The sequence below is a fragment of the Drosophila melanogaster genome, chromosome 3R, assembly GCF_000001215.4.
Source record: "Drosophila melanogaster chromosome 3R".
Lineage (NCBI taxonomy): Eukaryota > Metazoa > Arthropoda > Insecta > Diptera > Drosophilidae > Drosophila > Drosophila melanogaster.
This window is the reverse complement of record NT_033777.3, coordinates 29,656,594-29,682,414: the sequence shown is the minus strand read 5'-3', so window position 1 is coordinate 29,682,414 and position 25,821 is coordinate 29,656,594. Positions and strand designations below refer to the sequence as shown.

At 46.5% G+C, this 25,821-nt stretch overlaps 9 protein-coding genes across 18 annotated transcripts in view; 4 read left to right on the top strand and 5 right to left on the bottom strand.

Moving 5' to 3' along the window:
• Nucleotides 1–136: 136 nt before the first annotated feature.
• On the top strand, nucleotides 137–2,174 carry CG7582 (uncharacterized protein). Of its 2 annotated transcripts, NM_001260429.1 has the most exons (4): nucleotides 137–178; nucleotides 1,119–1,288; nucleotides 1,351–1,541; nucleotides 1,599–2,174. In NM_001260429.1, exons 3-4 carry the CDS (start codon nucleotides 1,439–1,441, stop codon nucleotides 1,922–1,924), a joined length of 429 nt encoding a protein of 142 aa, NP_001247358.1. In that variant the 5' UTR covers nucleotides 137–178; nucleotides 1,119–1,288; nucleotides 1,351–1,438; the 3' UTR covers nucleotides 1,925–2,174. The 2 variants fall into 2 exon arrangements, with proteins under 2 accessions (NP_001247358.1, NP_651710.1); NM_143453.2 differs by lacking the exon at nucleotides 137–178 and adding an exon at nucleotides 374–569 and having other exon boundaries at nucleotides 1,351–2,174.
• Cap-D2 (CAP-D2 condensin subunit) lies at nucleotides 2,158–6,764 on the bottom strand. Its single transcript, NM_143452.3, has 6 exons — nucleotides 6,559–6,764; nucleotides 6,010–6,481; nucleotides 5,054–5,949; nucleotides 4,852–4,993; nucleotides 4,709–4,796; nucleotides 2,158–4,654 (listed from the first exon to the last, which is right to left on the bottom strand). The coding sequence occupies exons 1-6, from the start codon at nucleotides 6,683–6,685 to the stop codon at nucleotides 2,237–2,239; spliced, it is 4,143 nt and encodes a 1,380-aa protein (NP_651709.1). The 5' UTR covers nucleotides 6,686–6,764; the 3' UTR covers nucleotides 2,158–2,236.
• Nucleotides 6,765–6,993: 229 nt separating this feature from the next.
• On the top strand, nucleotides 6,994–8,408 carry Bub3. Of its 2 annotated transcripts, none has more exons than NM_001300658.1 (2): nucleotides 6,994–7,298; nucleotides 7,352–8,408. In NM_001300658.1, exons 1-2 carry the CDS (start codon nucleotides 7,107–7,109, stop codon nucleotides 8,138–8,140), a joined length of 981 nt encoding a protein of 326 aa, NP_001287587.1. In that variant the 5' UTR covers nucleotides 6,994–7,106; the 3' UTR covers nucleotides 8,141–8,408. The 2 variants fall into 2 exon arrangements, with proteins under 2 accessions (NP_001287587.1, NP_477381.1); NM_058033.4 differs by having other exon boundaries at nucleotides 7,352–8,282.
• ppk19 (pickpocket 19) lies at nucleotides 8,192–9,959 on the bottom strand (the record flags this gene model as incomplete). The annotated part of the gene is made up of 5 exons (NM_143451.2): nucleotides 8,192–8,435; nucleotides 8,493–8,682; nucleotides 8,732–8,861; nucleotides 8,923–9,075; nucleotides 9,141–9,959. 5 exons carry the CDS (start codon nucleotides 9,957–9,959, stop codon nucleotides 8,192–8,194), a joined length of 1,536 nt encoding a protein of 511 aa, NP_651708.2.
• A 121-nt stretch (nucleotides 9,960–10,080) lies between these two features.
• Obp99a (Odorant-binding protein 99a) lies at nucleotides 10,081–10,758 on the bottom strand. 2 transcript variants are annotated; one of them, NM_143450.3, is made up of 2 exons: nucleotides 10,661–10,758; nucleotides 10,081–10,592 (listed from the first exon to the last, which is right to left on the bottom strand). In NM_143450.3, exons 1-2 carry the CDS (start codon nucleotides 10,697–10,699, stop codon nucleotides 10,203–10,205), a joined length of 429 nt encoding a protein of 142 aa, NP_651707.1. In that variant the 5' UTR covers nucleotides 10,700–10,758; the 3' UTR covers nucleotides 10,081–10,202. The 2 variants fall into 2 exon arrangements, with proteins under 2 accessions (NP_651707.1, NP_001287586.1); NM_001300657.1 differs by having other exon boundaries at nucleotides 10,130–10,592.
• A 178-nt stretch (nucleotides 10,759–10,936) lies between these two features.
• Nucleotides 10,937–13,266, bottom strand: ppk30 (pickpocket 30). 2 transcript variants are annotated; one of them, NM_001276147.1, is made up of 7 exons: nucleotides 13,142–13,266; nucleotides 12,473–13,037; nucleotides 12,259–12,408; nucleotides 12,007–12,205; nucleotides 11,708–11,944; nucleotides 11,167–11,649; nucleotides 10,937–11,065 (listed from the first exon to the last, which is right to left on the bottom strand). In NM_001276147.1, the coding sequence occupies exons 1-6, from the start codon at nucleotides 13,255–13,257 to the stop codon at nucleotides 11,543–11,545; spliced, it is 1,374 nt and encodes a 457-aa protein (NP_001263076.1). In that variant the 5' UTR covers nucleotides 13,258–13,266; the 3' UTR covers nucleotides 10,937–11,065; nucleotides 11,167–11,542. The 2 variants fall into 2 exon arrangements, with proteins under 2 accessions (NP_001263076.1, NP_651706.1); NM_143449.2 differs by lacking the exon at nucleotides 10,937–11,065 and having other exon boundaries at nucleotides 11,165–11,649.
• Nucleotides 13,267–13,537: 271 nt separating this feature from the next.
• On the top strand, nucleotides 13,538–15,601 carry ppk20 (pickpocket 20; the record flags this gene model as incomplete). Of its 3 annotated transcripts, none has more annotated exons than NM_001276145.1 (7): nucleotides 13,538–13,704; nucleotides 13,771–14,425; nucleotides 14,475–14,775; nucleotides 14,861–14,908; nucleotides 14,967–15,111; nucleotides 15,174–15,280; nucleotides 15,330–15,601. In NM_001276145.1, the coding sequence occupies 7 exons, from the start codon at nucleotides 13,538–13,540 to the stop codon at nucleotides 15,599–15,601; spliced, it is 1,695 nt and encodes a 564-aa protein (NP_001263074.1). The 3 variants fall into 3 exon arrangements, with proteins under 3 accessions (NP_001263074.1, NP_001263075.1, NP_651705.2); NM_001276146.1 differs by having other exon boundaries at nucleotides 13,771–14,443; nucleotides 14,490–14,775; NM_143448.2 differs by having other exon boundaries at nucleotides 13,538–14,443; nucleotides 14,490–14,775.
• Nucleotides 15,602–15,631: 30 nt separating this feature from the next.
• On the bottom strand, nucleotides 15,632–17,636 carry ppk21 (pickpocket 21; the record flags this gene model as incomplete). 2 transcript variants are annotated; one of them, NM_001276144.1, is made up of 7 exons in its annotated part: nucleotides 15,632–15,816; nucleotides 15,873–15,985; nucleotides 16,050–16,185; nucleotides 16,243–16,296; nucleotides 16,350–16,755; nucleotides 16,824–17,358; nucleotides 17,419–17,636. In NM_001276144.1, the coding sequence occupies 7 exons, from the start codon at nucleotides 17,634–17,636 to the stop codon at nucleotides 15,632–15,634; spliced, it is 1,647 nt and encodes a 548-aa protein (NP_001263073.1). The 2 variants fall into 2 exon arrangements, with proteins under 2 accessions (NP_001263073.1, NP_651704.2); NM_143447.2 differs by having other exon boundaries at nucleotides 16,824–17,373; nucleotides 17,428–17,636.
• A 4,794-nt stretch (nucleotides 17,637–22,430) lies between these two features.
• Nucleotides 22,431–25,821, top strand: part of Dop1R2 (Dopamine 1-like receptor 2) — a 29,681-nt gene continuing 26,290 nt past the window's right edge. For all 3 annotated transcript variants that reach the window (NM_170420.2, NM_001276143.1, NM_079824.4), the window contains exons 1-2: nucleotides 22,431–22,623; nucleotides 23,022–23,541. The gene's annotated coding sequence lies outside the window, so the exon portion shown is untranslated. The remainder of the gene's footprint in view (nucleotides 22,624–23,021; nucleotides 23,542–25,821) is intronic.

The window sequence follows — 25,821 nt, the reverse complement described above, 5'->3', positions numbered from 1 at the left end:
TTGTTGCATTGTTTTGAAGATACAAAGAGAGCGGAGAGCGGAGAGCGAGTGCGCATGAGTGTATCTCACGGATACATTCTGATGCTGGCGGAAAAGCTCTGCCCAACGGTCAATTCTCAATTAACCTGTTGCGTGAGCAGCGCTCTCCGAGTTTCCCGCTCTCCACCAAACGGCAAAGGTAAGAAATAATCAATCTGCCCTCCTGGGCCCGCAAAATGTATCTGTATCTGTATCTGTGGGATATCCGTATCTGCAGAATGCTGCATATGCTGCACACCACATGTCCGGCTGAAAACTTTTCACTCTCCAGCAATCGGAAACTTTTCAGTCCAGCGAATCGAAAATGTATATGATACGCCTCAGTTTATTGACGTTGGCCGACCGTGCGCAACGTGTTCTTTTTCCATTGTTTTCATTTTCGGGGGGGCACTGTATAGTTTTGTTTATTTTCCATTCCGCGCTCGCATCGTGTGAAAGTGCAGCTTGGCTGGCTCGGATTTTTTTTTAACCCTCTCTAATAGTTGTAATTTGCACTAATTACGGCCGCAATGAACGATTTCGGGCAGTTCGTAAGTAGCGCAGGTTCTGGAATTCAGGAATCTCACGGTCTTAAGCTTCATTGATAATATAGAAATTATGCGAAATATGTATATGTGTGCATTGCGGATGCTCTATCTAAACGCAGAAAGTGGAACCAAGACGCAGCACACAAAGCTTCGTCCTTGACCTTGCACATCTCTCGGTTCTCCGGACGGGCGCACTTCGAAAGCTCCTGCATTGAAAGCGAAAGTTTGAAGGACCACTCGAGTGCCGCCCACCACCCGAGCCCATTAGACCCCCCCTTAATAATTCCATGCAAAGCCCATTTATGTTTGGTGACGAGGTTCCGTCGAGCCAACCCCAAGAACCAACCCTAATCTAATCTGCCCCCCGAAACGGTTCGATTTCCCTAATCACTTGATTTGGCTGTAGTTTGGACCTCCGTGGCTCGATTTGTTATAATCGTTTAAGCTATTTTAAGACCAGGCAACATGTTAAGCCTCGTAATCATATTAAGATAATTATTGTAAATACTTAAAGCAATATATTTAAAATTATGTACTATGTATCGATTATAGGCTAAGTCGCAAGGCCCAAAGTTGGTGCCATTCCTGGTTACTATTGTCCTATACTTCTCGCTGGTGAGGAAGGATCCTCAAGGAGAGCTATGGACCACCGTGCTCAAATGCCTGCCCATTTTCGCGCTTGTATTCTATGTGGTGGCCAAGGGAATCTCGCTCAAGAAGGAGTAAGCTTTATAGCATCGAAATACTATATACTACTTACTTATTAACAAGAAATTTTTAACAGATACCGTCGCTCACTTTGGATTCTATTGGGTCTGGTTTTCTCGAGTGGTGGTGATGCTCTGCTCAACATAAATCTCTTTCCCTTCGGAATGATCTCCTTTGGAGTGGCGCACGTGTTTTATATCAGCGCCTTTGGCTGGAAGCCCATAAAGTGGTTCATTGGACTGCTCTTGTACGTGGCCGTATCGCTTTGTAAGTTTACTGGTCATTATATACGTATACCTTACCTGGAATATTTGAAACCCCCAGTTGTTTACTTCGTGCACACGAAACTGGACGAGATTCTCATCATCGGAGTGCCCATCTACTGTTTCCTGATCACCACAATGCTGTGGAGATCGCTGGCCCGCGCCGTGGACTCCAGGAACTTCCTCGCCGTGTTCTGTGCCATCGGAGCCATTCTGTTTGTGATCTCCGACGCCCTGATCGCGGTCACCATGTTCGTGGGCGTGCCCCTGCCCTGCGCCCGCCTCCAGATCATGATCACCTACTACGCCGCCCAGTTTGCCATTGCGCTGAGCACCGCGGACGACGGTCCTGCCCTCCAGCGCTCCCTTCGCAAGAAAATTAAGTGAAGCCAGTGCCCAGTGCTCATCTGTCGGAGGCCCAGAGACAACATGAACGCAACCACCAAACTTAGTACTTCCAAAGCGTCTAGAGTATTGCCATTTACGTGTGTTGGTTTCCCCATCCCAGTAGCTTAGTGCAACCAAATATTTGTTCCCTTTCTGATGGATGTGGAAACGGATCTTAGTAGTTTACTAGATGTTTGTTGACTTCAAAGTAATAAATATATCAATAATAGGTTCTATTAACTATTTTATTAAAAACCATCTTTGTACATCATTAAAAACCCGCTCAGATCGTAACTTAAGATGGAGCACGAACTAGTCGCTGCTGCTGGAACTGAAGCTCTCTTCTGAGGTGGAATCCCGGCGAGCACGTCTTCCGCGTCCTCGCACAGTATTGTTCCTGTTGGCCGCCGGCTTGCGACCACCCTTCTTTGTCCTTGGCGCCGCTCTGGTTCTGTTGCCCTGACCTTCTGGAGTGCTTTCTTGATCACCCTGGGCAGCGGTATCCGGGTTGACTTGCAGGCACTCGTTCAGTCGGTTCTCGAACTCGGTGACTACAGCTTTGAGCTCCGGCTTGGCCAACTTGTTGGTGTTGCTAATGATGAGCTTGAAGGACTGATAAACCTCGTCCACCTGGACCTTGTCCCTGTAGTGCTGCATATTGTCCATTAGCTTCTTCACAGCTCGCTCGTTGTAGGTGAGCAGGCCGAGGCAGTAGGCGATGTCGCGCCATTGACGCTCCACCCGCGTTACCGGGAAGCGCAGACACAGCTTCTCCACTAGCGTCTCAATCTGGCGATCCTTCTGGATGAGACCCAGGATATAGGACATGATAATGCGGTACTTGTCCTCATCCAGGTTGAGGTTTATGTCCCCCAAACGGGAGATGATATCTGGCAGGACGTTGTACAGAATGTTCGACTTGTTGGCTATCTCCTTGAAGAACTGCTTGGTGATATTGCGAATCTCCTCGTTGCCGTCCACAATGCAAAGTGCCATGTCGGCGATTTGACCCTTGACGCGTATCATCTCGTTGAGGATCAGATGAGATAGCATTTTGACGGCAGTTAGCCTTAACTCGGTGTTCGATTCGTGCAGCTGAGCGTAGAAGTGCCCCGTCCACGGCTCGATGATGTTTGGGAAACGGAAAGTGAGATCCGACAGCCCCACCACCGTGTTGCACTTGATTCGAATGTTCTTCGTTAGGTTGAGGATGTTCATCAAAAAGCTCATGTTGGACTCGCAGAAACGGGAGGAGACGGTCATGAGCCGGGCCAGAGCCAAAGTAGCGGCCTGTTGCAACGTGGGATCACCAAACTCACCTGGACGCTTGCAAATCTCTATGATAAATGGCGCCAGCTTGGAGAGCAGAGCATCCGGGTTGTAAAGCAGCATGTCCTCGCAGATGCCGTGGATTTCCTCGGCGATGTTGTCCTCTGCAGTCGCTCCCACCAGATCGTCGTCTGGCTCCTGCTGTGGTTCCGCTGCCACTCCGGACAGCCTCTTGCGCACCTCCATCGCTGACATATTAAGCGTAAGTCTGGCCGCATTATGTGAACTTCCCGCCTGCTGATTGCGGTTTTTACGCTCTTCAAGAGCCGTCAGCTCGTCGCGATACTTCATGTTATTATAGATATCCATGTCGAGAAAGATCATCTCCTTGATGGTCATGTAGCCGATGCAAAAGATTAAGCGGGAGACGAGATACACGGGAATCAAGGTGCCTTGCATCTGCGATTGGCTATCAGCTTGAGTCTGAGTGGGAGTAAGGGTCTGCGAATGCGGAATCTCCAAGGGCTGCGAGTCCGGAACAGTTTCCGTATCCGCTTTGTCTGGAGAGGGAACTATTGCAGCCGCTTCCTTGACCAGCCAGCTCTCATTGAATTGCTTGAGTAAAGCCGTCACCAGTTGCTGCGCAATCACATCCGGCGCCTGGCACATCCTATAGAAGTATTCAAAAACACTCATGGCCAGTGCGTCGAAGTCGTATAGACTTCTGTGGAAAAAGAAGTCGAGGAAGAGCCGCGTGATCTTTCCCACGAATTCTGCATCGCTGTTCTGACGCTTATAATACTTGGCAGTGTTGTTTGCATCGATTGAGTTGACCAGCAGCTGCAGACAGGAGGTAAATATCCGTGGATCCCGACGCACCCGCTCTCCGACGGCGATATCCTCGATGATGGCAGTGTTGGCCGAAACAATACTAGACTTCGATTGCGAGGCCATTATCAGGAGCTGGAGCGACAGGCGAGATTCGTTGGATGTAGTGCCCTCCAGTTTTAGCGTGAAGCGCTCAAAGAGCACCTGGATGACAGCAGCATCGATGTCGCCACCCAACACCCACTCGGTCATCAGCGACTCCAAGGCCGTGTAGTGACCATACTCGATTTCCGAAAGAAACTTCGACAGGTTCTGCACCACCTTAATGGCATGAGCGCGACCCGTTTGGTCCGTGGAGAACAGAACGCGCTTGTAGGCATCCGACACTGCATCTCGTTTCTCCTTGTCCGAAGACCAGACCAGTTGCAGCATTCTCTGCATTCCCGACTCCGTGCCGTGAATTCCGAACATGTACCCGGTGGTGAACAAGTCCACCGCCTCAAAAACATCCGTGTTTGTCTTGGACATGAGCATCTCGTGCAGTTTGGGGAAGGCTGAAGTCATCAAGACGGCAAAGTCAATGCTGTCTTTTAGGAACTGCACCGTTTTGATTTGCTGCAGCATTTCCTCGCTCTAAATTAAAAGATTTGGTTAGAAGGGAATATAACTTTCTAAGATTAAACATACGCTCTGTTTAAATCCAGCAGCCAGCAGGTGATATGTCTTTAGCAAGGCCAGCACATACACGCAATGCTCCTCGTGCTTCAGTAAGGAACTGGAAAGTAAATATATTTATGGTAAAACAAAACCATCTTTGATTAGCAACATACCTCATATTCTGATTTCCCGCCAAAAAGTCTACCTTTCGCACTAGAACAATAACATCCTTGTAGTTCTTTTCGCGCATCAGCGGAATGATCCGCTCCATCAAGGTCTCGTCGCTCTCCTCCTTGTCGAACTGCATATCGGGAACTGTAATATAACAATAAACTTTAATATATACGTCGAACTAGCGGAACTGCATGAACTCACACTCCGTAAGGTTCTCCTCTATGAAAGGCAGCAGTTCGGGCGCCAAGCTGCTAAACTCGTCGTTGAGCTTCTCCTCCTGCTTGCGCTCTTCCTCGAGTACCTCATTAAGTTTCTCCATTGCCTGCACCTCGTGTTCATGCTTGGCACGGAGTTCATCTATGGAAAGCTTACTGCTGTATGGATTGCTTTCCAGGGCGGATTTGATCAGATGCATGGCGGCACGCCGCACCAGCGAGCTCTTGTCTTCCAACCTTCCGATGGCTTCCTCCAGCACTCTGGTCAGGAAGTTAAGCGGAATGGCGTGCTGGGTTTTCAGGTGATGCCAGATACTGAGCACCTTGGAGCGCACGTGTGCAGAAATGTCTAGGATGTGGGCCATTAGGTGCTCGAGGAACTCATTGCGTACTTCCTTCAGTTCTTCGCTAAGATCCTCCGAGGTCAGTTCGCTAACCACGGTGTCGCCGATGATCTGGAGCACACAATTTCGCAGCGTGTGAGACTGACAATCTAGTAAATCTTCCGCCAGCTTTTCCAGGTGCGGTACGATCAGCGAAGGTGCTATGTTCGAGAACTCGGCCAGGAAATTGGAGAAGTGTTTGGACACCGAAGAGTCAGAACTGTCCATCCTTAGAGCATCCACAATGCTCTTGATTAGAATGGAGAAGACCGAAGAAATTCCGTACTCCTCGTGCAGAAGCAAAATTCCAGCTGCTACTGAATGGGCTGCATGCTCGGTACCGCGTAGGATCTGCAGAATGCGCACCGGGAAGGTCATGGCCTGGTTAAAGCGCTTGATCGATGTGCCCAAGATCTGGAAGATCGTGTCGAATACGTGTTTGTTGTCCATGCGAAGCGGCAAAAGTTCGATTGTTCGATAGCAGGGGTCGCAGAGCAAACTGGGGAAGATGGATACATTGCAGATCGAAGAAATAGGATGCTAAATGCTTTGCTCTTACTTTATAAAGTCCTCCTCGGCTACGGGCGGACTCCAGAGCTTCTCCAGCGGGCACTGCAGCACGTTGAAGAGCTGCACCAAGAACTTGCCGCGCTTAACCTCCCAGTTGGGAAACTGCTCCAATCCCTCCGATGGCTTGGCACGCTTCTTCTGAACATTGAGCTGCTGATCCCGCATGGCCTGCTGGACACTGTTGTTGATCTTCTTGACGGTGCTCACCTGGAGGAACAGCGTCATTTTGGTCAGGTTGAGGTAACTATTGCGCTGCTGGTTAGACATGGGCTCACTGGCCGTCAGCAGGGGCTGCAAGTCTTGGAACAGTTTCTCCACGGTCAGGTAGAGCAGGTCAAAGGACCTCATTAGATTCTGTGCAGAGGCGCCATCTGAACCGCGGGCCTCGATGATCGAGTAATACAAGTCGAAGTGCTCGAATATATAAAAAGGATCGCCCAAGTGCACTTTGCGCTTGCATTCTGGGAAGGAAACATGAAGATTGCGCGTCCGAAAACTGTACTCAATTTAAAAACCAACCGCGAAAACGGAAACTTACCTTGTAGTTTCGCGGGAATCTCCTGGGCGCCAAAAATCTCCTTCACGTAATACTGATCTCCGCTGGAGTTGATCAGATCAGATGCATTCAGGGGAAGGACGAACTGGAAGTCGTGCGATTCCTCCATGGCGGTTATTACTCCTATTTACCGCGAAATAATAATTGTATCTTCTGAATTGAGTGGCGTCGCTTATAGAGATGGGCAGATTCGCCGCCAAATCGATCGCTTGATATCGGTTATCGGTTACTGCTGACTGCAAGCTTACAATGCTCATAATGAGAGGGTGTATTTATCAGATAGATACTTACCACAAAAACTAAATTTATATTGGTTTAACAGGGGTTTGTAAAATTTTTTACATTATTAAAAGTGTACCTGTTTAGGGAGTCCCCTTGATGCAAATATGCAATGTATCGATAGTGATATCGAAATACTCGCATCTCTTCTCCAGACGCCGTGCAAATTCGGAGTTTGATTTGTTTTAAGCAGTTTCTGTTTGAATTTATTGTTTTATTATCCACAAGTTGCTAGCAGAAAACTTGACAAAATGCGTCCCCCAGAGTTCAAGCTTAACAATCCGCCGGAGGACCTGATCTCCGCTGTGAAATTCGGCCCCAAATCGAATCAATACATGGCGGCGTCTTCTTGGGACGGAACACTTAGATTCTATGATGTGCCGGCAAACCAGCTGCGTCAGAAATTCGTGCAGGATGCCCCTCTTCTCGACTGTGCCTTCATGGTGAGACTCCTTCGTACACATTAACAATCCCCTATTCAACCAACGATCCGCAGGACATAGTGCACGTGGTCAGTGGCTCCCTGGACAACCAGCTGCGTCTCTTTGATGTCAACACCCAGGCGGAAAGCATAATTGGTGCCCACGAGGAGCCCATCAGATGCGTGGAGCACGCCGAGTATGTCAATGGCATCCTCACGGGTAGCTGGGACAATACCGTGAAGCTGTGGGACATGCGGGAGAAGCGCTGCGTTGGAACCTTCGAACAGAACAACGGAAAGGTGTACTCCATGTCCGTGATCGACGAAAAGATCGTGGTGGCCACCTCCGACCGCAAGGTGCTCATCTGGGACCTTCGCAAGATGGACAGCTACATCATGAAGCGGGAGTCCTCGCTCAAGTACCAGACCCGCTGCATTCGTCTATTCCCCAACAAAGAAGGCTACGTGATGTCCTCCATCGAGGGACGGGTGGCAGTGGAGTACCTGGATCACGATCCTGAGGTGCAGCGCCGCAAGTTCGCTTTCAAGTGCCACCGGAATAGGGAGCAGAATATCGAACAGATCTACCCCGTTAATGCCTTGAGTTTCCACAATGTCTATCAGACGTTCGCCACTGGCGGATCCGATGGCATTGTGAACATTTGGGATGGCTTCAACAAGAAGCGCCTTTGTCAGTTCCACGAATACGATACCTCCATATCCACGCTCAACTTCAGCTCCGATGGCAGCGCCCTGGCCATCGGCTGCTCCTACTTGGACCAACTGCCAGAGACGCCGGCTACAGTGCCACATCCGGCTATCTATATACGCTATCCCACGGACCAGGAAACTAAACAGAAATAATGTTATATATACTTGTTTACGGCAAAGTTTTACATCATTTTTTAAAGTAAGCTACTTAGTATACTCTTTCAATTTTATGCGCGCATCTCTGATGAAACCCCACATCAGTTTTCCCAGCACAAATAAAAGCTCTATAAAACTCATGACGGAGGCCCCTATATACAGACTTATGATCCCGCCAAAGTTGGCCAGTAAATCTATATTGGTGTACTTGAGTTTCGTAATGATTTTGGTCATGACACGTTGGCCATAATAAACCTGGGCTTTTATCAATTGATCTGTCGAGTTTTTTGGGCTAAAAGAGAGGGGAATTTAATTATCTGTTCTTTAAGAATATATACATTGAACTTACTAATCCAATTTGCGCACATTAAGTGACATTTCGTACAGCCGTGAATTGCAATTGTCTGGGCAATCACAAAAGTGACCCTGTCGTGAGTCGTTAATGTATTTCTCCTGATCACCCATCTTCACGTAAGTGAATATATCGGAATTGTTGCCCAAGCATTGTGCATCGTTGATTCCACATTCCGGAACTCCATCTAAAAAAAAAAAAAATTTAAAATGTAATAGAATAATTACGATAATTACCAATGGGAGGCAGAAAAGCTGGCAGCGAGCACTGGCAGGTCTTCCACACAACTAAGTGGAGGCACACCACCAGGCAGTTTTCGCGGTTATAAGTCAACGAAGTGTTCTGGAAGGTAGGGTTCTTTTCATCCTATGGAGTAAGGAATTATTATTATGATTATCTTTTCCTATTAGTTGCAAGCTATACACACATCAAAGTAGCAACGTCTTTTTTTGGGACTCATTTCATAGGTATTTGGAGAGGTTTCCGTGACCAGCGGATGCACAGCAACAAAGTTCTCCGTATCCGGGTACAGGTGGTACATCATTTCATTGGACCACTGGCGTGGTTCCTTAATCATGAGCTTAGTAACCAAAAAATAAAATTAAACAAAATATGAGCAAACTGTGACGCAACTAAGGGACTTACATTCATTCCAAATGGAGTCAGAGCGTCTATGTTGTTCATAAAGGAGTAGCTTGCATTGATCGTGAACTTCAGGCCCGAATCCTCGCCAGCGGTGCTCAGCTTGTGGGGATAGAACTGGTTAATCAGGTGCTTTTTGCGCGAGTTCTCCGAAATCATGGAGTTGAAGACCAAGCACTGGCCCTTCACCGTCTGCTCCCGTACGAAAAGTTTGCAGCAGTCGTAGGGAGTCTCATCGAAGACGCAGGAATCGGCGACGAAGAGTTCATCGCATCTATAGGTCATGAAGTTCATCAGGTCCGTCATTTTTAGATAACTAATTCCCGTCAGATTTCGTTTGGTCAGAATCCGTATCCGGTTAAAGTTGGAGAAGTTCATAATGTCCATACTGGCGAGTAGCTGGCGAAATGTTTCCCGGAGCTCGGCATTCGGATGACGTGGCAGAAAGCGGATAAATGCCGACGGAGCCCTCTGCCAGTTGAAATGATTCCAGGGGCAAACGGCCACAGCTGGAAAGTCGATGTGGTACACTGGCAACTGGGTGGTCTCTATCAGGCTGACCAGGAGCTGCTCGCTGTGGCGATGCATCAGCACGGTGTACAGACTGAATCCTGTGATCACCGCTCCCAGGACGATGGCGAGCCACAGGCAGCGCTGCCAGAGATGCTGCTCCCCGAAGACGTGCTGCATCCCATGGATGTTGGAGTGGGCAAAGGAGTTGCACAGTTTTTCCCGAAACTTAATACCACGCGGATTGTTCCTGAAGCGCAGTAGTCCTGGTCTCGGCCGCGGAATCACAAGTTCCTTGGTGTACAGCAACATGACGAATGGAAGTAGTTGGCCAAAGTTTTAGTTTAGTTTGGCTGCCTAAAAGCATATCCTCAATGTAATTGCTACTCGGAGTTGTTAATAAGTAAATTGAGGCCCCCATTGAAGAAGAAATATCTACATTCTGTTTTTCCCCACTGAATCGAGAAGGAATGCTCGAACTTGTATGGGAAATCAATTACTTTATTAACTAAACTAATGCTTATCGTTACATCCGTCCAACTAGGACCTAAGCCACTAGGCCTTCGGGGCCAGGCTCTTCTGGATCTGGGCCAGGTTCTCCTTCAGCAGACAGGTGGCTCCGCGGTAGGCCCACTCGCAGGCATTGGATCCCTGCTCGTTCTTGTCCACGCAGGCGGCCAAGGAGGCGTGGAAGGCCTCGTTGTGGTCAGCGTGGTTGCCCACCAGCTGTTGGTGGATGTTCTCCACGTTGAAACCGCTCTGGACGTCGAACAGGCCCCACTTGGTGAAGACGCACTTGATGTAGCACTGGGTCTTGGCGTCGTTGGGGTACTCCCACTTCTGGTACTTCTCCACCAGATCCACGGGCACGGCCAGCTCCTTGACGCACTCATCGCGGTAGGCCAGCATGTCGTGTCGGTTCTTCACCACATAGTCGGCGGAGGCCTATAACCCAAGGGAAGGCGTTGAATTATTCTGGTCCTGGTCGCCGTTTATCTGTATCGAGCACTCACCAGTCCAATCAGCACGCAGATGGCAACGAAAACCTTCATTTTCACTTTCTTTCCACCTATGTATGTATTCCTCCAGCGATCGAGCGAAGACTGTTTTGAAATAGGGCCAGGCAGCCCCTATTTATACGAGAGCGAGGGATCCGATTTGAGTTCGGGAATGGACTTGGTACCTGAGGGGTCTCCAAGGCGCGATTATGCTTGTAGATCCCCAGTTTATTTTTATGCTCAACTCCAAGCTGGGCATCTGATTCTTTTGTGATGGGCTTTTATGCTTGGGGGCACAAGTGGACAACAAAGAATCTGGAATCTGGATGGATGCCTTCTAATAACCTCCATGGGCTCAGTCGCTGATAAGACAGCTCCCCTTTAATCTTTGGCAAATTGGCGCGCTTATTTTTGTTGTTGCTGAAAACAGATTAATACCCACGTTTAGCAAACGCAGCATATTTGGGTGCACTGCAAAAAATACAGTCGCTGTGCAGAAAATTAAAAATACTTGCAATTACATTTATTTTCGGCATTTTATTGAAGGCATATATAAGTATGTGCTCTATAAGGAATTTATTTACTCAATGTTTCAAGTTACAAAAACAGACTTCTAAATTGAAAATGGATTTCTGGGACTTAAAAACAATATTCTTATTCAATTTCTTTTTCTGAAGAAAGCCTACAGTTTTGTTATGTCTGGTTGGAGCTGCACCTGAAAATTTTCCACTGCCATGCAGGTAGCTCTCCGAATGCGTTTTATTTTCTGGATTTGTTTATGTGCGCATCCCAAGAACCAGGTGAGTGGTGCATTTGTGTGTGCTTCGGTTACAGGTAAGTGTGGGAACGTGAGAACCCAGCTGCCGATGGCTGGTACTTCATGGTGCCAGCTTGGGCCTAGGAGCCATGGGGTATGCGACAACAGGCGAAGCGATCCAAGAGTTCGTTGATGCAACCTAGCACCGAGATGCCCATGATCAAACCGGCTATTCCTCCATAGGAAACTACAAGTGAAGGGTAGGGGGTACATGTCATCGCAGCTGTGATTGATCCCAAACTCACCCATTAAGTCGATCAGCGTGAAGCGGAGCATGGAGCGGTAAGAGAAGAGGGTCTCCTCCTGGAAGTACACATCTATCTCGATCGCTGCGGCAAGGTTGGTGTGGGCGCTCATCTTCTCCGTGTAGGTTGACGTGTGGTACTGGGTGTGACCGCACTGAGGAAAGCAACCGCAATCCACGGTGGAGAACACATTATCACGGGACTCTTCGATGATGTTGCTCATGGAAAAGAGGGAAACTAAGCGGAATTCAGTACATATATATCATATATATATGATTTAAGTTTAGAATTAGACCCACGTCGGTGCTGATTGAAGCAGGCCAGATCCTTCACACCGCAAATTCTACGTCCGTTGCTTTCCTTTGCAGCCGCAATGTTGTCCTCATCTTGAGTGGCCTTCACCGGCAGTTCCAAGGAGCAGTTGCACTTGCTGATGATGTAGTTGACGTGGCACTTGTAGATGCACTCCGACCGGGACTTTCCCGTTGGTATCTCATTCTAAGGTAAAATTAAGTTTAAGAGCTAGTATATATTTGGCTAAGGAAACCGACCTCAAAGTAACAACGACGCATTTGAACGGGACGTGCCCGGACATCCAACTCGGCTGTGAAATGAAGTGGTTCCACCGGAACCACGATGCGATCCTCTGAGGAATAGTCAATGCTCATGCCCAGCAACTGGGTCGGTTCGTGCACTATCACCTGGTGTGGTAATTACTCCATGTCATGACGCACTATCTATGTACATATGTCTTATCGGACTCACCCCCATTGTATTCAACGTATACAGACCCTGCTGCCGTTTGATCTTCACATTGAGTCCGCTATATGATCCGCATGAAGCCACGGACCAGGGCCACGTTTCATCTCTTCCCGAGGAGACCAGTGAGTTGAACTCGAAGGCGAAGCCATTGAAGGTCTTGGTGGGTCGGAATAGGTCACAGCAGTTCATCGCCTTGCGACGCCACTGGCACTCGGTGAAGAAGTGCTGGCAGTTCATCTGCAGCGCCTGGTAGATTCCCCAGCTCTGCGCGTTCCAGTTTTCCAGTTCGGAGAACTCCGTGAAGTTCTCATCCGTGAGGCGGGCGGACATCGGTGTTTGCCAGACCACGGACTGAACCAAGTTATAGGCCTTGGAGAGCTTCTCGGCTTTCAGGATGCTCAAATTGATCGGAATGATGGTCACGGCTGGGAAATCGATCTCGGATACATGCATGTCAGTCCTTTCGATGGAGGTCTGCACCCAGTAGTAGAAGTACCGCTCCGAGGAAAGAATGCTCACATACACGGTGGCCAGAGCGGCCATTATTTTAAGGGGGATTCTGGCGTATCTATAGATTAAAAAAAAACCGAATTTCATGGATTACTTTTGGAACACAAGAGATTATGCACGGCCAGAGTCATGGATATTTTTGGAGCGAAGGGTATCACTTACCGCCTGGTCGAAGCCCATCCACCTGCCCCCTCCTTCTTCAGCTTTTTTTTTGACTCCTTGTGGTCATCATCATTATCCTCGGAGGAGGGTTCTGGCTTCCAGGCGGTGGCACTCATTTCACTCAGCGGACGAACTGCGACTGTGGGAAAATCGCGCTAATTGGTAGTTCGATCCGCTAATCAATGCGCAGACAACCACTTCTGTCAGCGGGCTTATCAAATGGCAGGAAACATAACTACTCAATTACAAAGCTTGTGAGCCATAATGGATGGCCTGGCCGTCGGAACTTTGTCCCCTCACATACAATTACAAGTCACCTGGCCTTTGGAACGTGGCCTTAAAAGGGATCCCCGAATTCCGGCCAAAAGCTCAGTGATTGAGTGACTCGTCACCGGAATGGCCAAGGGAGATAATTCGGTCAAACCGACAGAGGCAGCCGGTTTTGGTGACAACGAGAGGTGCCTCGCGGATTTGTTAAAGGTCCACTTTCGGAGCTACTGCGAGAAGTCCACCATTCACTGCGTTCGCTATCTGTACGATTCCCACCTGCATAACTTGGAGAGGTTTGTGGTTTATCCTCTATTCATATCTACATTCAATTTTAAATTGTATATAATCATTGTATTTAGAATCATCTGGTCGATGCTGCTCATCATTAGCATCGGGCTGTCCTTCTTTTTCTACCTCCTGCTCTCCGAGCGATTCGTTTCCCAGAAGCTGCAGACGGTGGTCCACGATCCGCAGTTCCCCGTGTTTCTGGTGCCATTTCCGGCCGTGGGAATCTGCACGGACAACCGCATCAACTGGAACAAGCTGGAGGCGGCCAAGGAGCAGTTCCTGCCGACCAATGCCAGCGTGGAACTGGTCGAAAGTTTCACCGTCCTTGTTTCTCGGATGGAAACTTTGCGCTTTGGCAGTTACCTTTCAAGCTTGGCCGAGCTGGAGGACGATAACCTGGAGGCGGTGGGCTTTGTGAACCTAACTGAGCTGGCCATATTTATGACTCTTCAATGCTCGGATATCATGGTACCGAAATCCTGCCTGTGGCGCAGTTCCTCCTTCAATTGCTGCGAATACTTCGTGTTGGAGAAGACGGAGTTTGGATTTTGTTTGGTTTTCAACTCGGAGGTTTCGCCACGCTCCAAGGCAATTAAGCAGAAGGAGGGTAATAACTTCTATCCGAGGCACAATGCCAAAGCAGGCCAGAGTACGGGCTTGAATTTTGATCTAATCTTAAACGAGAGCTTCAGGCGACCCGATTCGCAGGCGAATAATAATGTCTACGTAAGTATCTGCCAGGCCGTAGAATATTACTAGATTAAACCATTTTCAGGTTATGATTAAGAAGCCCGACCAACTGAACAATGTCGTATATTCAATAACCCAAAACACGGAGACCTACGTGACTGTCCGTCCGGGTCTCACTTGGACGGATAACACCACGCGCAGTATCCCGCCGGAGCGCAGGAACTGCCTCTTCGCGGACGAGCAGGGCGAACTGGACGCCAACGATTCGGCCAAGAACTTTGGAAAGCCCTTCCAGCTCTCCAACTGTCTCAACCGCTGCCATGAGTCCTACCTAATTCAGCTCTGCAACTGCTCCTTGCCCATTTTCTTCCTGTACAACCACAGAGGTAAGTCTAATTACTCTTTTCTTAAAAAATATAATATGATTATGATGTGATTATTATATAATATAGTCCCAATATTTTCTTTCAGTTCCGGATTGCAACGCAGTCAGCCTGCGCTGCCTTGCGCGTCACAATGGTAGGAGATACATATAAGGGAATAAATTAATTCTGGAAATAAAACCCATCTGTTGCAGACATCTTCAGCTACGACAAGCGAAGGGACGAGGATGCCCTTTTCAGTGCCACCAAGCTGGGAATGACCTGTTCCTGCTTGGTGGACTGCTACCTGCTCGACTATTATACTTCCACCACCACACTGCCTTTGTCAGCCCATAAACTGTATGAAACTTGAATGGAACCCTTCTTTGATTTCTTGAGATATCTGAAACCATTCTTTGCAGACCCAAGGATCCGCATCAGAAACTCTTCAGGGTGGATGTGCACTACCAAGTGGAGACCACACCTTTGTATCGCACAAGCCTGGAGTTTACCATTATCGATCTAATTGGTAAGAGATTCAGCATGGCGAACCACTCATATATCTCGTATATTCGCAGCCAATCTGGGTGGAATCTTTGGACTTTGCTTGGGTGCTTCTATGGTCAGTGCCTTCGAGTTGATCTACTACCTTACTGTGGGACTTGCTATGCATCTATATGACCACCAGTACTATGGGGTCTTATTTAAGCACCTGAAGGCTAAGTGGGTCAATTTAAAGGGCTACCTAAGGAACGAAGTTGGCCATCTGGCTGAGAATCCCGCTGCCCACAAGGATACCAATGACAGGAAATTGAGGCATCCTTTTAACTACAGAAAGAATGTGTGGTAATGATATGCTGTATTTATTAAATGTTTAATGTCAAAATTTAATTGGTGTTATTTTTCTCTGGCCAAATTGAATAGTTAATACGCCGGGTTCTGGTTTTCTTAACTTTCTCTTGCCATGAATGTACAAATAGAGGCCGATGGAGAAGTAGTAGGCCAACTCAAAGGCACTCAGTAAGGAGGCTCCCAAAAACAGTCCGATTATGCCACCAAAGCTAGCTGAAATGATAAAATAAAAATTTAAGATGATACTTTATTAGATAAGTATAGCCAACCTAGTAGTTCCACAAAGGTAAATCTCATGTTGGTTTGGTATTGGATAAACCAACCGGATTGGTAGAAAATATCTAAGCGCATTGTGCCCGCCTCTGTGTCCGTTTCATTATTACTGCACAGGATTTTTTAAATTGTTAAAGAAATTGCAGTGGATTACACACATAGGATTCACTTACTCAAGCGTGGTAGTAGTGAAAACCCGGTCGAAAACCAGCTGACTGCAGCTGGTGAAGCAGTCGCAGATCATGCTTTCCTTAAAAGGATTTTTAACAAAATCGTCCTCCTCGGGATGCCGTTCAATGCTAAAGGTAACTATTTGGAAAAGGTTTAAATTATTTGACATGAAATGTCCTTGAAGGGATATCTTACATCTGTTGTCGTATAGACACTTGAAGTCTGAGGCTTTGCATGCAGTAAAGTTATCTGTGAAGAGAAATATATATAGAATTATGTATCTGCAGTAGATCTTAAGTTACCTTTATCTGAGATGGGAAAAAAGATCGAGGGAGAGCACTTGCACAGATTGAGGACATGCTCCTGATGGCACCTGCTCCGGCAGTTTCCCACCCAGTACTCAAAGTCTGGAAAATTCTTGTAGTGCGGATTGTCGACCTCATCGCCAAAGATACATCTTCTGATCTCCGGAGTCACCGTCCGGGTTCGTTCATCCGTGACTGTGAAACGGGGTGTTATGCTAATCCTGGTGTGCGCCTCATGTGGCACGTGGCGCACCACGTCGCTCCACTGCTGCGGCTGCTTGATCATCACATTGATGCCCCGCTTTCCAGGTCGAATGAAGGATCTGTTGAGCCGCAGAAAGAGATCCAGGCCGGAGCCCTCGCCATAATGCGGGGTGCGGAGCGGGTAATATTTGTCTTCCCTCTGGAGTGGTTAATTATTAATTTGTCCTTTATTATTCCCATGGTGTGTGGATGGATGCGTTTACTCACAGCTTTTTGTCGCGATGCCGGACTGATTTCCGTGTTGAAGACAAAACACAATCCGGCTTCTGTGAACTGATATTCAATAACTTCGCAGCAGTTCACTGGGTTTCCCCGCCAGCGGCAGGTGTGAAAGAGGTCCTGGCACCTAAACTGAATGAATTTGTAGACCTCGCGAAGGTCGAGATGATCTAGCATGTGAAGCTCATCAGTCAGAGTTTTGTTCCCAAAGAAGTTGGACATTTCATTGAGGCGCGACAAGTGTGGATCGCCTGCCGCAGTGAAGAACTTTACGAAGAGGTCCTTTTGGGCAGCAGAAACGTTGGCTCCCAGGAAGTGATCAACTGCCTCGGTCTCCAGTATTTTCCAGTTCAGGCGGTTCCTCGGACAGAGACCAATCGAGGGGAATGGTATGCGGAATATCGGGAGCATCGTGTTCTTAATGGTGGTCTGTATGCGCACCGTTTGATAAAGTTCGTTGAGGTCCACATAAACCACGATGGCACCTATGCTGGTGGTCAGCAGAATCAGCAGCCAAATCACCCTGATGTTCAAATAGCTAGAGATTGATTCGAAAAAGGTTAGATCTTTTGGTGCAGCTCACCTCTCGAACTTTCTCATCTTCGGATCGGCCAGATATCGTATGCCGTGCACGGAGGACTCCGCTGCGTAATCCTTGAGATATGGCAGCATGAAGTGCCATAGTTTTCCCAATCGACTGTTCTTCCTCGCGTCCCGCTGCGTCTGGATGAGCCCCGATTTGCCGCCGTAATCCCTGTAAAGTGGACGACGGGCTCTTGGCAGTTCCAGTGGATATAGCATAGCTTCACTTTAGAGGAACAAAAATGCTCGGATGCGCTTCACTCGACGGGTGCAATTAAATTGGACATTCAAATTTAAGTTAGCGCGGAGGAAATGCTCCGCAGCATTGAACTCAATCAAAAAGCAATTATTCGAAATGGTCGGCGGGTGGCTCCGGATCTCGACTGTCTCCCCTGCCCCGTCGACGCTTAAATCACGCACACAATTAACACTCGAAGGGGCAAGTGCGGGGGGGCGCAGGACTAAAAGTGGACAAGGACGCGCCAGTTGTTTACTTAACTCGACTCGGGATGGCGGGGTGCAAGTCACTGTCCATTGGCAGCGTAATCCTCTGTTGGTCCGACTGTTTGTTCGTTCATTAAAAGGAGCTGCTGCAGTCGAAAAAACCAGTGAAAAATGGAAATCATTTTCCAAACGCTGTTGTACATATTTTTGATTATAAGTTTTAATACCTTAGCACATTATCAGTTATAGAATTTGTTTTATTTTGTTCGATATTTATTCGACCCCATTACTGTAGTTTTCTCGTAGTGTAAGTGACCACGACTGGTGGTTGGAGGAGTCTGTGTTACTTTTTATTGAGTGCTGGTCAAATGGAAAACTTGGGAAAGATGTTGGACATTTTTGTCAAGCTTTTCTCCGATTGTCTGTCGCTCCGAATTGTTTTGTGTAAACAAGTGAAAATATTTTCGATTTATCATTGCGTGCATTCCCATTCCTTGTCTACTTTGTTGTCCTCTTCGATTGCCAGGATTTCGGTGGCTTTGGCTGCGTGATTTATTTGGCCAACAAACTATGCCCCAAGTTGCTCCAATTTGATTTTCTGCAGTTGCGTGCTTAGCGCCACGGATTAAAGTCGACTTTTGGGGCAAAGCGGATAATGTTGTCTTGCATTTGCGTTGGCTTGGCTCCAAAGATACCAGCAGTCACTGGCCAAGTTAGTTAGTTAGTGGAAATACATGTAATCAGCAGATGAAAATGAACTTTTCTGGAGCTACTTGGCTTAAAAATGGTCCAGAATCGAAGAAACTACTGTTTTAGTCAGCTAAAAACCTAAGCTATCCATATTTATCGTTTTTTGGTTGATGTGGTAAAAATAAATTTTTTGCTCAATTTTCACTTTTTTATAAGGGGTAACATCATAATTTTTTGCGAAAATTCGTAAAATATTTTTTTTTTCACTTTTCAATCTAAATTGATTGGCGGCTTAAATATAAGTTTAAACAAGCATAGAAATTCGCATTTTGAACATTTTTTTTTCCATATTTTCCTCACCGAAAGGACAGAATTTCAGGTCTTTTGGGTTCATAATTCCACACACGAGGACTAATCGAACACATGCACACGTGGTTTCCTGCTAATCCTGGCATTATGGACAACCCGAATGGTCGCCAATTAGCGTGGTGTCAATCAAACATCCCGACTGTCTGCTGAGAATCTGAATGCCAATTGATTTGTGCGCTCGTCCTCGATTTTTCGGTTATGCTCTGGGGTTTCAGGTGGACTGAAGCTTGCAAACCGCTGAGCGGGGAAATGACAATTTCAGCATTTTCAACATTGATTGATGGCCATTAATTCGAGTGTATCACTAGTCAAACTAGTTTGCAACTGCATGTGATTTATGTGGCACATACTGTGGTCAGTCAAATAAAATGACTCAATGGCATACACGAAGATTTTCCATCCCAACTTAAACGCGTGCCTCTTATATTTTATCCTCATTATCCTGCCATCCACTTAGAGGCCTTTTCAACGTGGCTTTAAACTCTTAGAGGTAACCCAAAACCCCTTTCATCCGGCTGATTAAATCGCCGCGGGCCATGAAATAAATCCGCCACAGCACATGCACAGTGGGGCAAAGTCCGCTGATGAGTGGCTATAAATAAAATGGAACACACACACATGACACACTTAATCGACTCCGAACACACGTTAATGACTTCCGCCTTGGCCAGAAACTTTCGGGCACACTTTCACATTCACATTCACTTTCACTTTAACTTTGGTTTTTGTGTTCCTGCGCGTGTGCAACAATTTCGCATCCTCGTCGGAGGCGTCATCATCATCTCCTCGTGGCGTGGTGGATTCAAGTTCATGTGGCCTATTAAGCACAGACACCCGGGATGGCAGAAAGTTAGGGCGATTGCGAATGAGAAAGGAGGGACTTTCGTGGGCCACCCGTTCAAAATTCAATCTCACTTTTATGAGCCAACAGAAACGTGACGAGGCACCGACTGTCACCGGAGTGACAGGATCAAGGAGCAGGAGCAGGAGCAGGAGCAGCAAGACCAGGACCCAGTGAATGTTGCCAACTGCCAGTTAGACTGTCAAGTGTCTGGCGCAAATGCCATTTAAATATGCAAATTCCTTTCAAAAGCGAACTTTAACTCGTTCGCTGGCACGCTAATTTGCATGTTTCGCCGCGCCGCAAAGTCTTTGTCTTTCGTACGGTTCCAAAATGCTCGAAAACTGCTCCGTAATTGCGTTTATCTTTTGATGGCTAAATCTTGGAAGACAAAAGTCTGGGCGCCATCACTTCCGGTCGCTAAGCTGTCATAAACAAGGCGCAGTAACGCGTGTTAATTATTTAATAATATTACGCGGATTACCAGCCATGAGCCCATTTTGCCATCTTGCCATCTTGCCATTTCAGCATTTTGGCTGATTGATGGGCCAGCATTTGCAACATTTACTCTGCTGCCTTCTGCTTCCTCCTCCTCTCCATTTCCGTTTCCGGCGGTTAGCAAAGATTTGCCCACCTCCCATCGATGGGCTGTCAAACGGCCAAGGCTGCCGACTTGTTTGGCCAACGGAAAGGTGTTTTGTTTATATCCAATCCATGGCAGGACGAAAGGCAGGCAGCAAGGACTCGTTGCGAGTGCAGCGCTTGTCGCTCGCAAGTAATTTGAATAATTTTCTGAAGAAGTGCAAAATTTGCATATGAAATCTGCAATCTCGCATGCTGAAAACGGGGTGGCAGGAGTTTTTCCACACATTTGCAGCGCCAGCTGCATTGACTCAGGCGCATTCAGGCAGCAGGAAGTTCGTTCTGCTCCTGATTCTGGTCCTTCGGTCCTGCAGGCAGAGAAAAAACGTCCAGCAAAGCGTCTTTAAACTATTTTTAGCACGAAAACATAAATCATTTGACCAAATCTTACCACAATCTTATTGAAATTATTTTAGCAAATAGATGTATGGTTCTTACTTGCCGTCCTTAGAGGTCTTCCCATTTTCTCTCAGTGTCCTAGAGATTTGGCGGGCGGGCGGGGTCGAGATGATGCTTTTAACTTGTCTATGCAAATGCAAATGTTTGTACGCAATCGAGGAATAAACAAATGTGCTCTCTGCGAAAATGTGTGCATGTGCGTTGCCCTTGTCGAGTAGTTCGCATTGGAAAAAGTTGCTGGGTGGAGGGGTGGACGAGAAGGGGAGTGAGTTGTGGGCGGAAGGAAATTAAGAAAACTTCTTATAATTGATGTCATGCATTTTTAATCTCATTGCAGACGGCCTGCCATTTGCATTTTCCTATTTTCTATTTTCCTGTTTTATTTCATATCGTTTCATTTTGACATGCTTCGCAGCACAAAATTTGCCCACATATGTATATTGGAATGCTTCCTGGCGAAAGGATAACACTTAAGCTCTCAATTAAAACACTTTGCCGGGTGCTCGGCTCAATTCGCTTTAGTTGGGCAGTTCTGCAATGTAAACACATTATGGCTTTCTTCACAATTTTAATTACTCCTCGCAGACGGTATTCCTTAATTTGCTGCTCTTCACACATCCTGGACGTGGGTAAAATAATAAAAACGCTCTTTACACATGCAAAATGCAATAAATGAGAGCAGAATGCACTCTGCCAGGCACCAAGTGCCAAAGACCGGGCTGCCAGGACACGCCGGAGATACTTGTGTCCCCCGGAAATACTCGTGTGCCTGGGGAGCTCGCCCCGCTTAAGCCCCGGGTATTTAATTTGAAAGTTTGCTTAACAACTTTTTAAATACCTAATGTGCCAAACGGGTAGACAAGTATTTCATGTGCCAAAAATGCTCCACGTGGCATAATTCGAAGGTGGGGGCCCTGGCCAGGATAACCAAATTACTCGAATTGGCGCTGGAAAGTTTGCCTTAAATTTTAATTTCAGTATCGTCGAAGCTTTAAAGTTATGGAATAGCGTATTAAGATAGCCAATTTTGATTGAATAATAGGAGAAAATGATGAAATAAGAATAATACACACAATATAATTAAGACTTACAAGAAAGCTCTTCGGTGACCTGTAGAATTTTCTATTTTACACATTGAAGGGAAATATTTTGTATGAGTTATTCTTCACTGAACCGCTCCTGACATATACTGTTATATCGGACTGAGCGTAAAAGTTGTATAACAAATTGGAGTCTGCGCAGTAGGGACTAGAATTTTTGGCGCCAAGCGAACAGCTGGAAAAACGCCGGGCTTTGGGCCGAATTGGTTTCACGAACGAGCGGCCCGCAAAAGTGTGCTACACAACTCGCGTTATCCTGGCGGTTGCAACAAATGTCCGTGTGTGCGACGGTGTGTGTGTGTGTGTGTGTGGGTCGGCTGCTGCTGCCTCCAAGCGAACCGTCAATGGTAGCTTCTTGCAGGCAGAGCTGCCATCATCGTCCTCGTGTGTTATCCTACCAGCTCGTCACTCCACGCAGGCCGAGCCGAAGTCCGCGGCCGAGCGTCCTCGTCACTCCTGTGCTGTGAGCCTTCGCGGCAGGTCCTGGCCGCGTTCTTCCTTCGATTTCGGGCGCCTTCAGTCGCTTTCAGTGGCGTCCTGGTCGCGCTGGACTCTGCTCCGCCAACTGCCCAAAATCGAAATTTTTGTGAATGAAATTCGCGAGCGAACTAAGCGAGTGAATGAATGTGTGAATGAACACGGTGTCGCCAAATAATCGCGCAGTGATTGCTTCAAAAAGTGCTGTACGAATAAATTACTCATATTAATGAATTCTCAAATGGTACACAAATGAAATATATATTAACTTTTTTTTTGGTGATTCTTTATTTCGCGAAATATTGTTTCATTTCCTTTTTTAATGAAAGGTTAAGTTTCTGGCAATGTTTTGACTTTCTTTAACTTCTGCACCTAAGTGATTACATTTCAAATTAAAATGGTTTCAAAAAAAATCTTTATTACAATTTAGACGAATATTTATTGAGTATTGAAATTTTGAATTAATTTACTTTTTTTAAACTCTTCGTTGTCGTAGACTTAATTGGCTTAATGACTCAAATAAAGATTTACAAATAGTTATAGAATAAAATTCCAATTAAAACTAAGAAAATATTCTAAAACGTATATTTTATTTAAATCAAAATATTTTATCACTACATTACTCCTTTTAATAATAATCAGAACTAGAGACTTTAAAATTAATTAAAGTACTTGCAAAAATATATAAATAGTAAATCAAAAGTTCAAACATTGGCAAAATTAATAAATAATATATCGAGAGTTGAAACATTTTCGAAAGAAAACACTTAAAACCTAATAATCGACTGGAATCTGGCAAATCGAATCAGCTGCAGCAAATCAAACGAGTTAACGCAATGCGGTCCTTCTTGTCGGCAGTCGGGAACGGCTAGTGCGGGTTGGATATCCTTGGTCCTGGCTGAGTGTGCGGCCAGAGCGTCCTGGCTTCGTTAAGTGATTAATCATGCTCATATATTTTCCAAGTGAAATTCAATTTGGACCGCAACGTCAGTGCAAGAACCACAACAGCCGTCCGGGCGACAGCAAAATATAAGGAACACAAAAAGGAAAAATAAGGCACCGGAATTTTCGAAGGACATCGCCACGGGGCAACGGCAACAGGACGTGCAGCTGCGGCATCGATAGAGAGAGCGAGTAGAGGCAGGAGGCCCTGCATCCGACGGTGAGTGTGGATTGGGCCATCATCATCGGTCCAAATCCTCTGCAACTGCTGTGTTGCAGCTGAAGGAGTCAATAGGAGTTTAGGCGGCAGGACGAATAACATTCGGGCTCGAAATCCAATAAACATGGTTGAAATCAAAGCTGGTTGGGGTAAAAGTTCGTCAATTTTCCTATATTTATTTGGCTCTTTATTTGTGCCAAGCAAATTAGTTGCGTGGCTGTCCTTTTTGCCAGCACAAACAAGCCGGAAAAGAGCACACAAGATACACGAGGATGTGCAGACAGGACCTTTTTCGCAGCGGGAAGTAATTCAAGCCACGGGCGCTCTATTTTTTTTTTAGTTTGGCAATTTAAATGTAAAGCAGGGGGAAATCATGGCCGAACATTTAGGTTAATCATACGCCATGTTGTCCCGGGGCAGTTCCTCAAGCAGTCCGCCTGCTTTGCATAAATTAGTAAGTTTTTACTTCGGTTTGCCTCGCTCGGAAAAGCGGAAAAGCGGGCCAACATAATCAGGACACAAGAGGCATCCGTCTGCTAGTTGTTCTCGCCGCTCCTGCCATATAAATCAATTTTAATTTAATCGCTTTATCGCTCCAATAAATCATGCCGTTTATGAGGATGCGAATGCGGATGCGGATAGCACGATTGTTGTTAACAATAAAGCGGCGAAGTGCTGGCAAAAAACAAAATTTAAATATCAAGTTGAGGCGGCGCCAAAGACGACGGATGATGACGGCGACAACGGGAAACAAAGGAAAAAACTTTCTTCATTAAAATTTTTAATGACTTTCCCTCTATTTGCGCAAGGTAATGAAAGTCAACATCGTCACTATGTTGGCGTACACAAATATATATAGACATTTTTTTTTTGCCGATGCAAATTCTATTCGAAAAGTCTTTTGTTTTTTTCTCATTCGCCGCTCTGGTTTCTGTGGCCAGGTTTGGGTTTGTTTTGATTGGCTCTTTTGGCCCGGCATTTAATTACATTACGCTCGATTAAGGCGCAAGAAACCTATAGCATAACATGTATCGGCATACCACATCACAAAAAGCTGACATAAAAGTGAATTTCATCGAGGCCAAACAGACATTCTGGTTAATTAGGCGGCTCATTCTTGTGCAAATTCCAGTTGCCTTTGTTTGCCCATTGATTTTATAATTAAGACACATTCCTGGCAATTAAATCGCCTTGCCCACTCCACCCATTCTCGACCTGAACTCATACGAATATGATTCTCTCTAATGCCGGGGTCTTAGTCCCAGCACCTCGAGGTCCTGTCCTGGCACTAATAGATTAGCAATTAAACGCCGTACACTATTAATGGGTAATAGTACGCCGAGCTCGAAGGATACCCTCTCTAACAATCTGTGAGCCATGTAGATGTCTATGTGTGTGTGTGTCTGTTGTTTATGACACGCCCCCCGCCGAGCACCGCCCCTGATATGTGTACACTACGCATAATGACAATGGCAGCGCACACGCACACATGCGAAGTTGATAGCTCGCTAAACTATTTATTTGCATATAAATATTTCAGCGCCGAGTTGCTGAGCAGAACAGGTCCTAGCTCACAGTCCTGTGTGCACAGCTGCGGCCACAATAATAGCAGCCTGCAGCCAAGTTTGAGGCTTCGCATTCTGCAAATCGAAAATCCGGTGGTTTGGCAGATCAATATAATTATTTGGAACATATTAGGCCTGTAGACACTTTGTGGTAGATCACAGCCATCGATTGAATTGCATTCTATTCGCTCCGGAATCACTGATGCATTTCGCATAGGTGCGAGCTTTGAAAGTCATATCCATTTGTTTGGCAAATATTTATTAAACTAAAATTAATTTCAAGCAAACGCTTGAAAAGAGCACAATTTGTAGTCCTACATTTATTTCCGCTACAGTGGAAAGCCGCGTGAATTTAACGGCACTTGTGCGTTGTTGGCAGCGGAAATAGAAAAGCCCTTTTCCCGCATTTACCCAAGAAAACGCACACAGGTACGCGACGCACTTGTAGCAGCCCAGTTTCCTCCTCTTTGTAATTGAAATAGTTTGTGAATTGGATGTTTATGGGCGCGTGTGTGTTGTGTGTTGCTAAAAATGCTTTCGATAACACAAAGGAAATCCATTTGCCACAGCGGAAGTGCCACACTCACATGTACCGAGTGTTGCAACTCAAGCCAAAGGTCTGCCAAATCCCGATATCCTTGCAAGCCCACAGATGAGCTTCTGCAACTTAATTGAATTCTCTGCAAAGCAATTAAGGTGTTGTGAAAATAGGCTT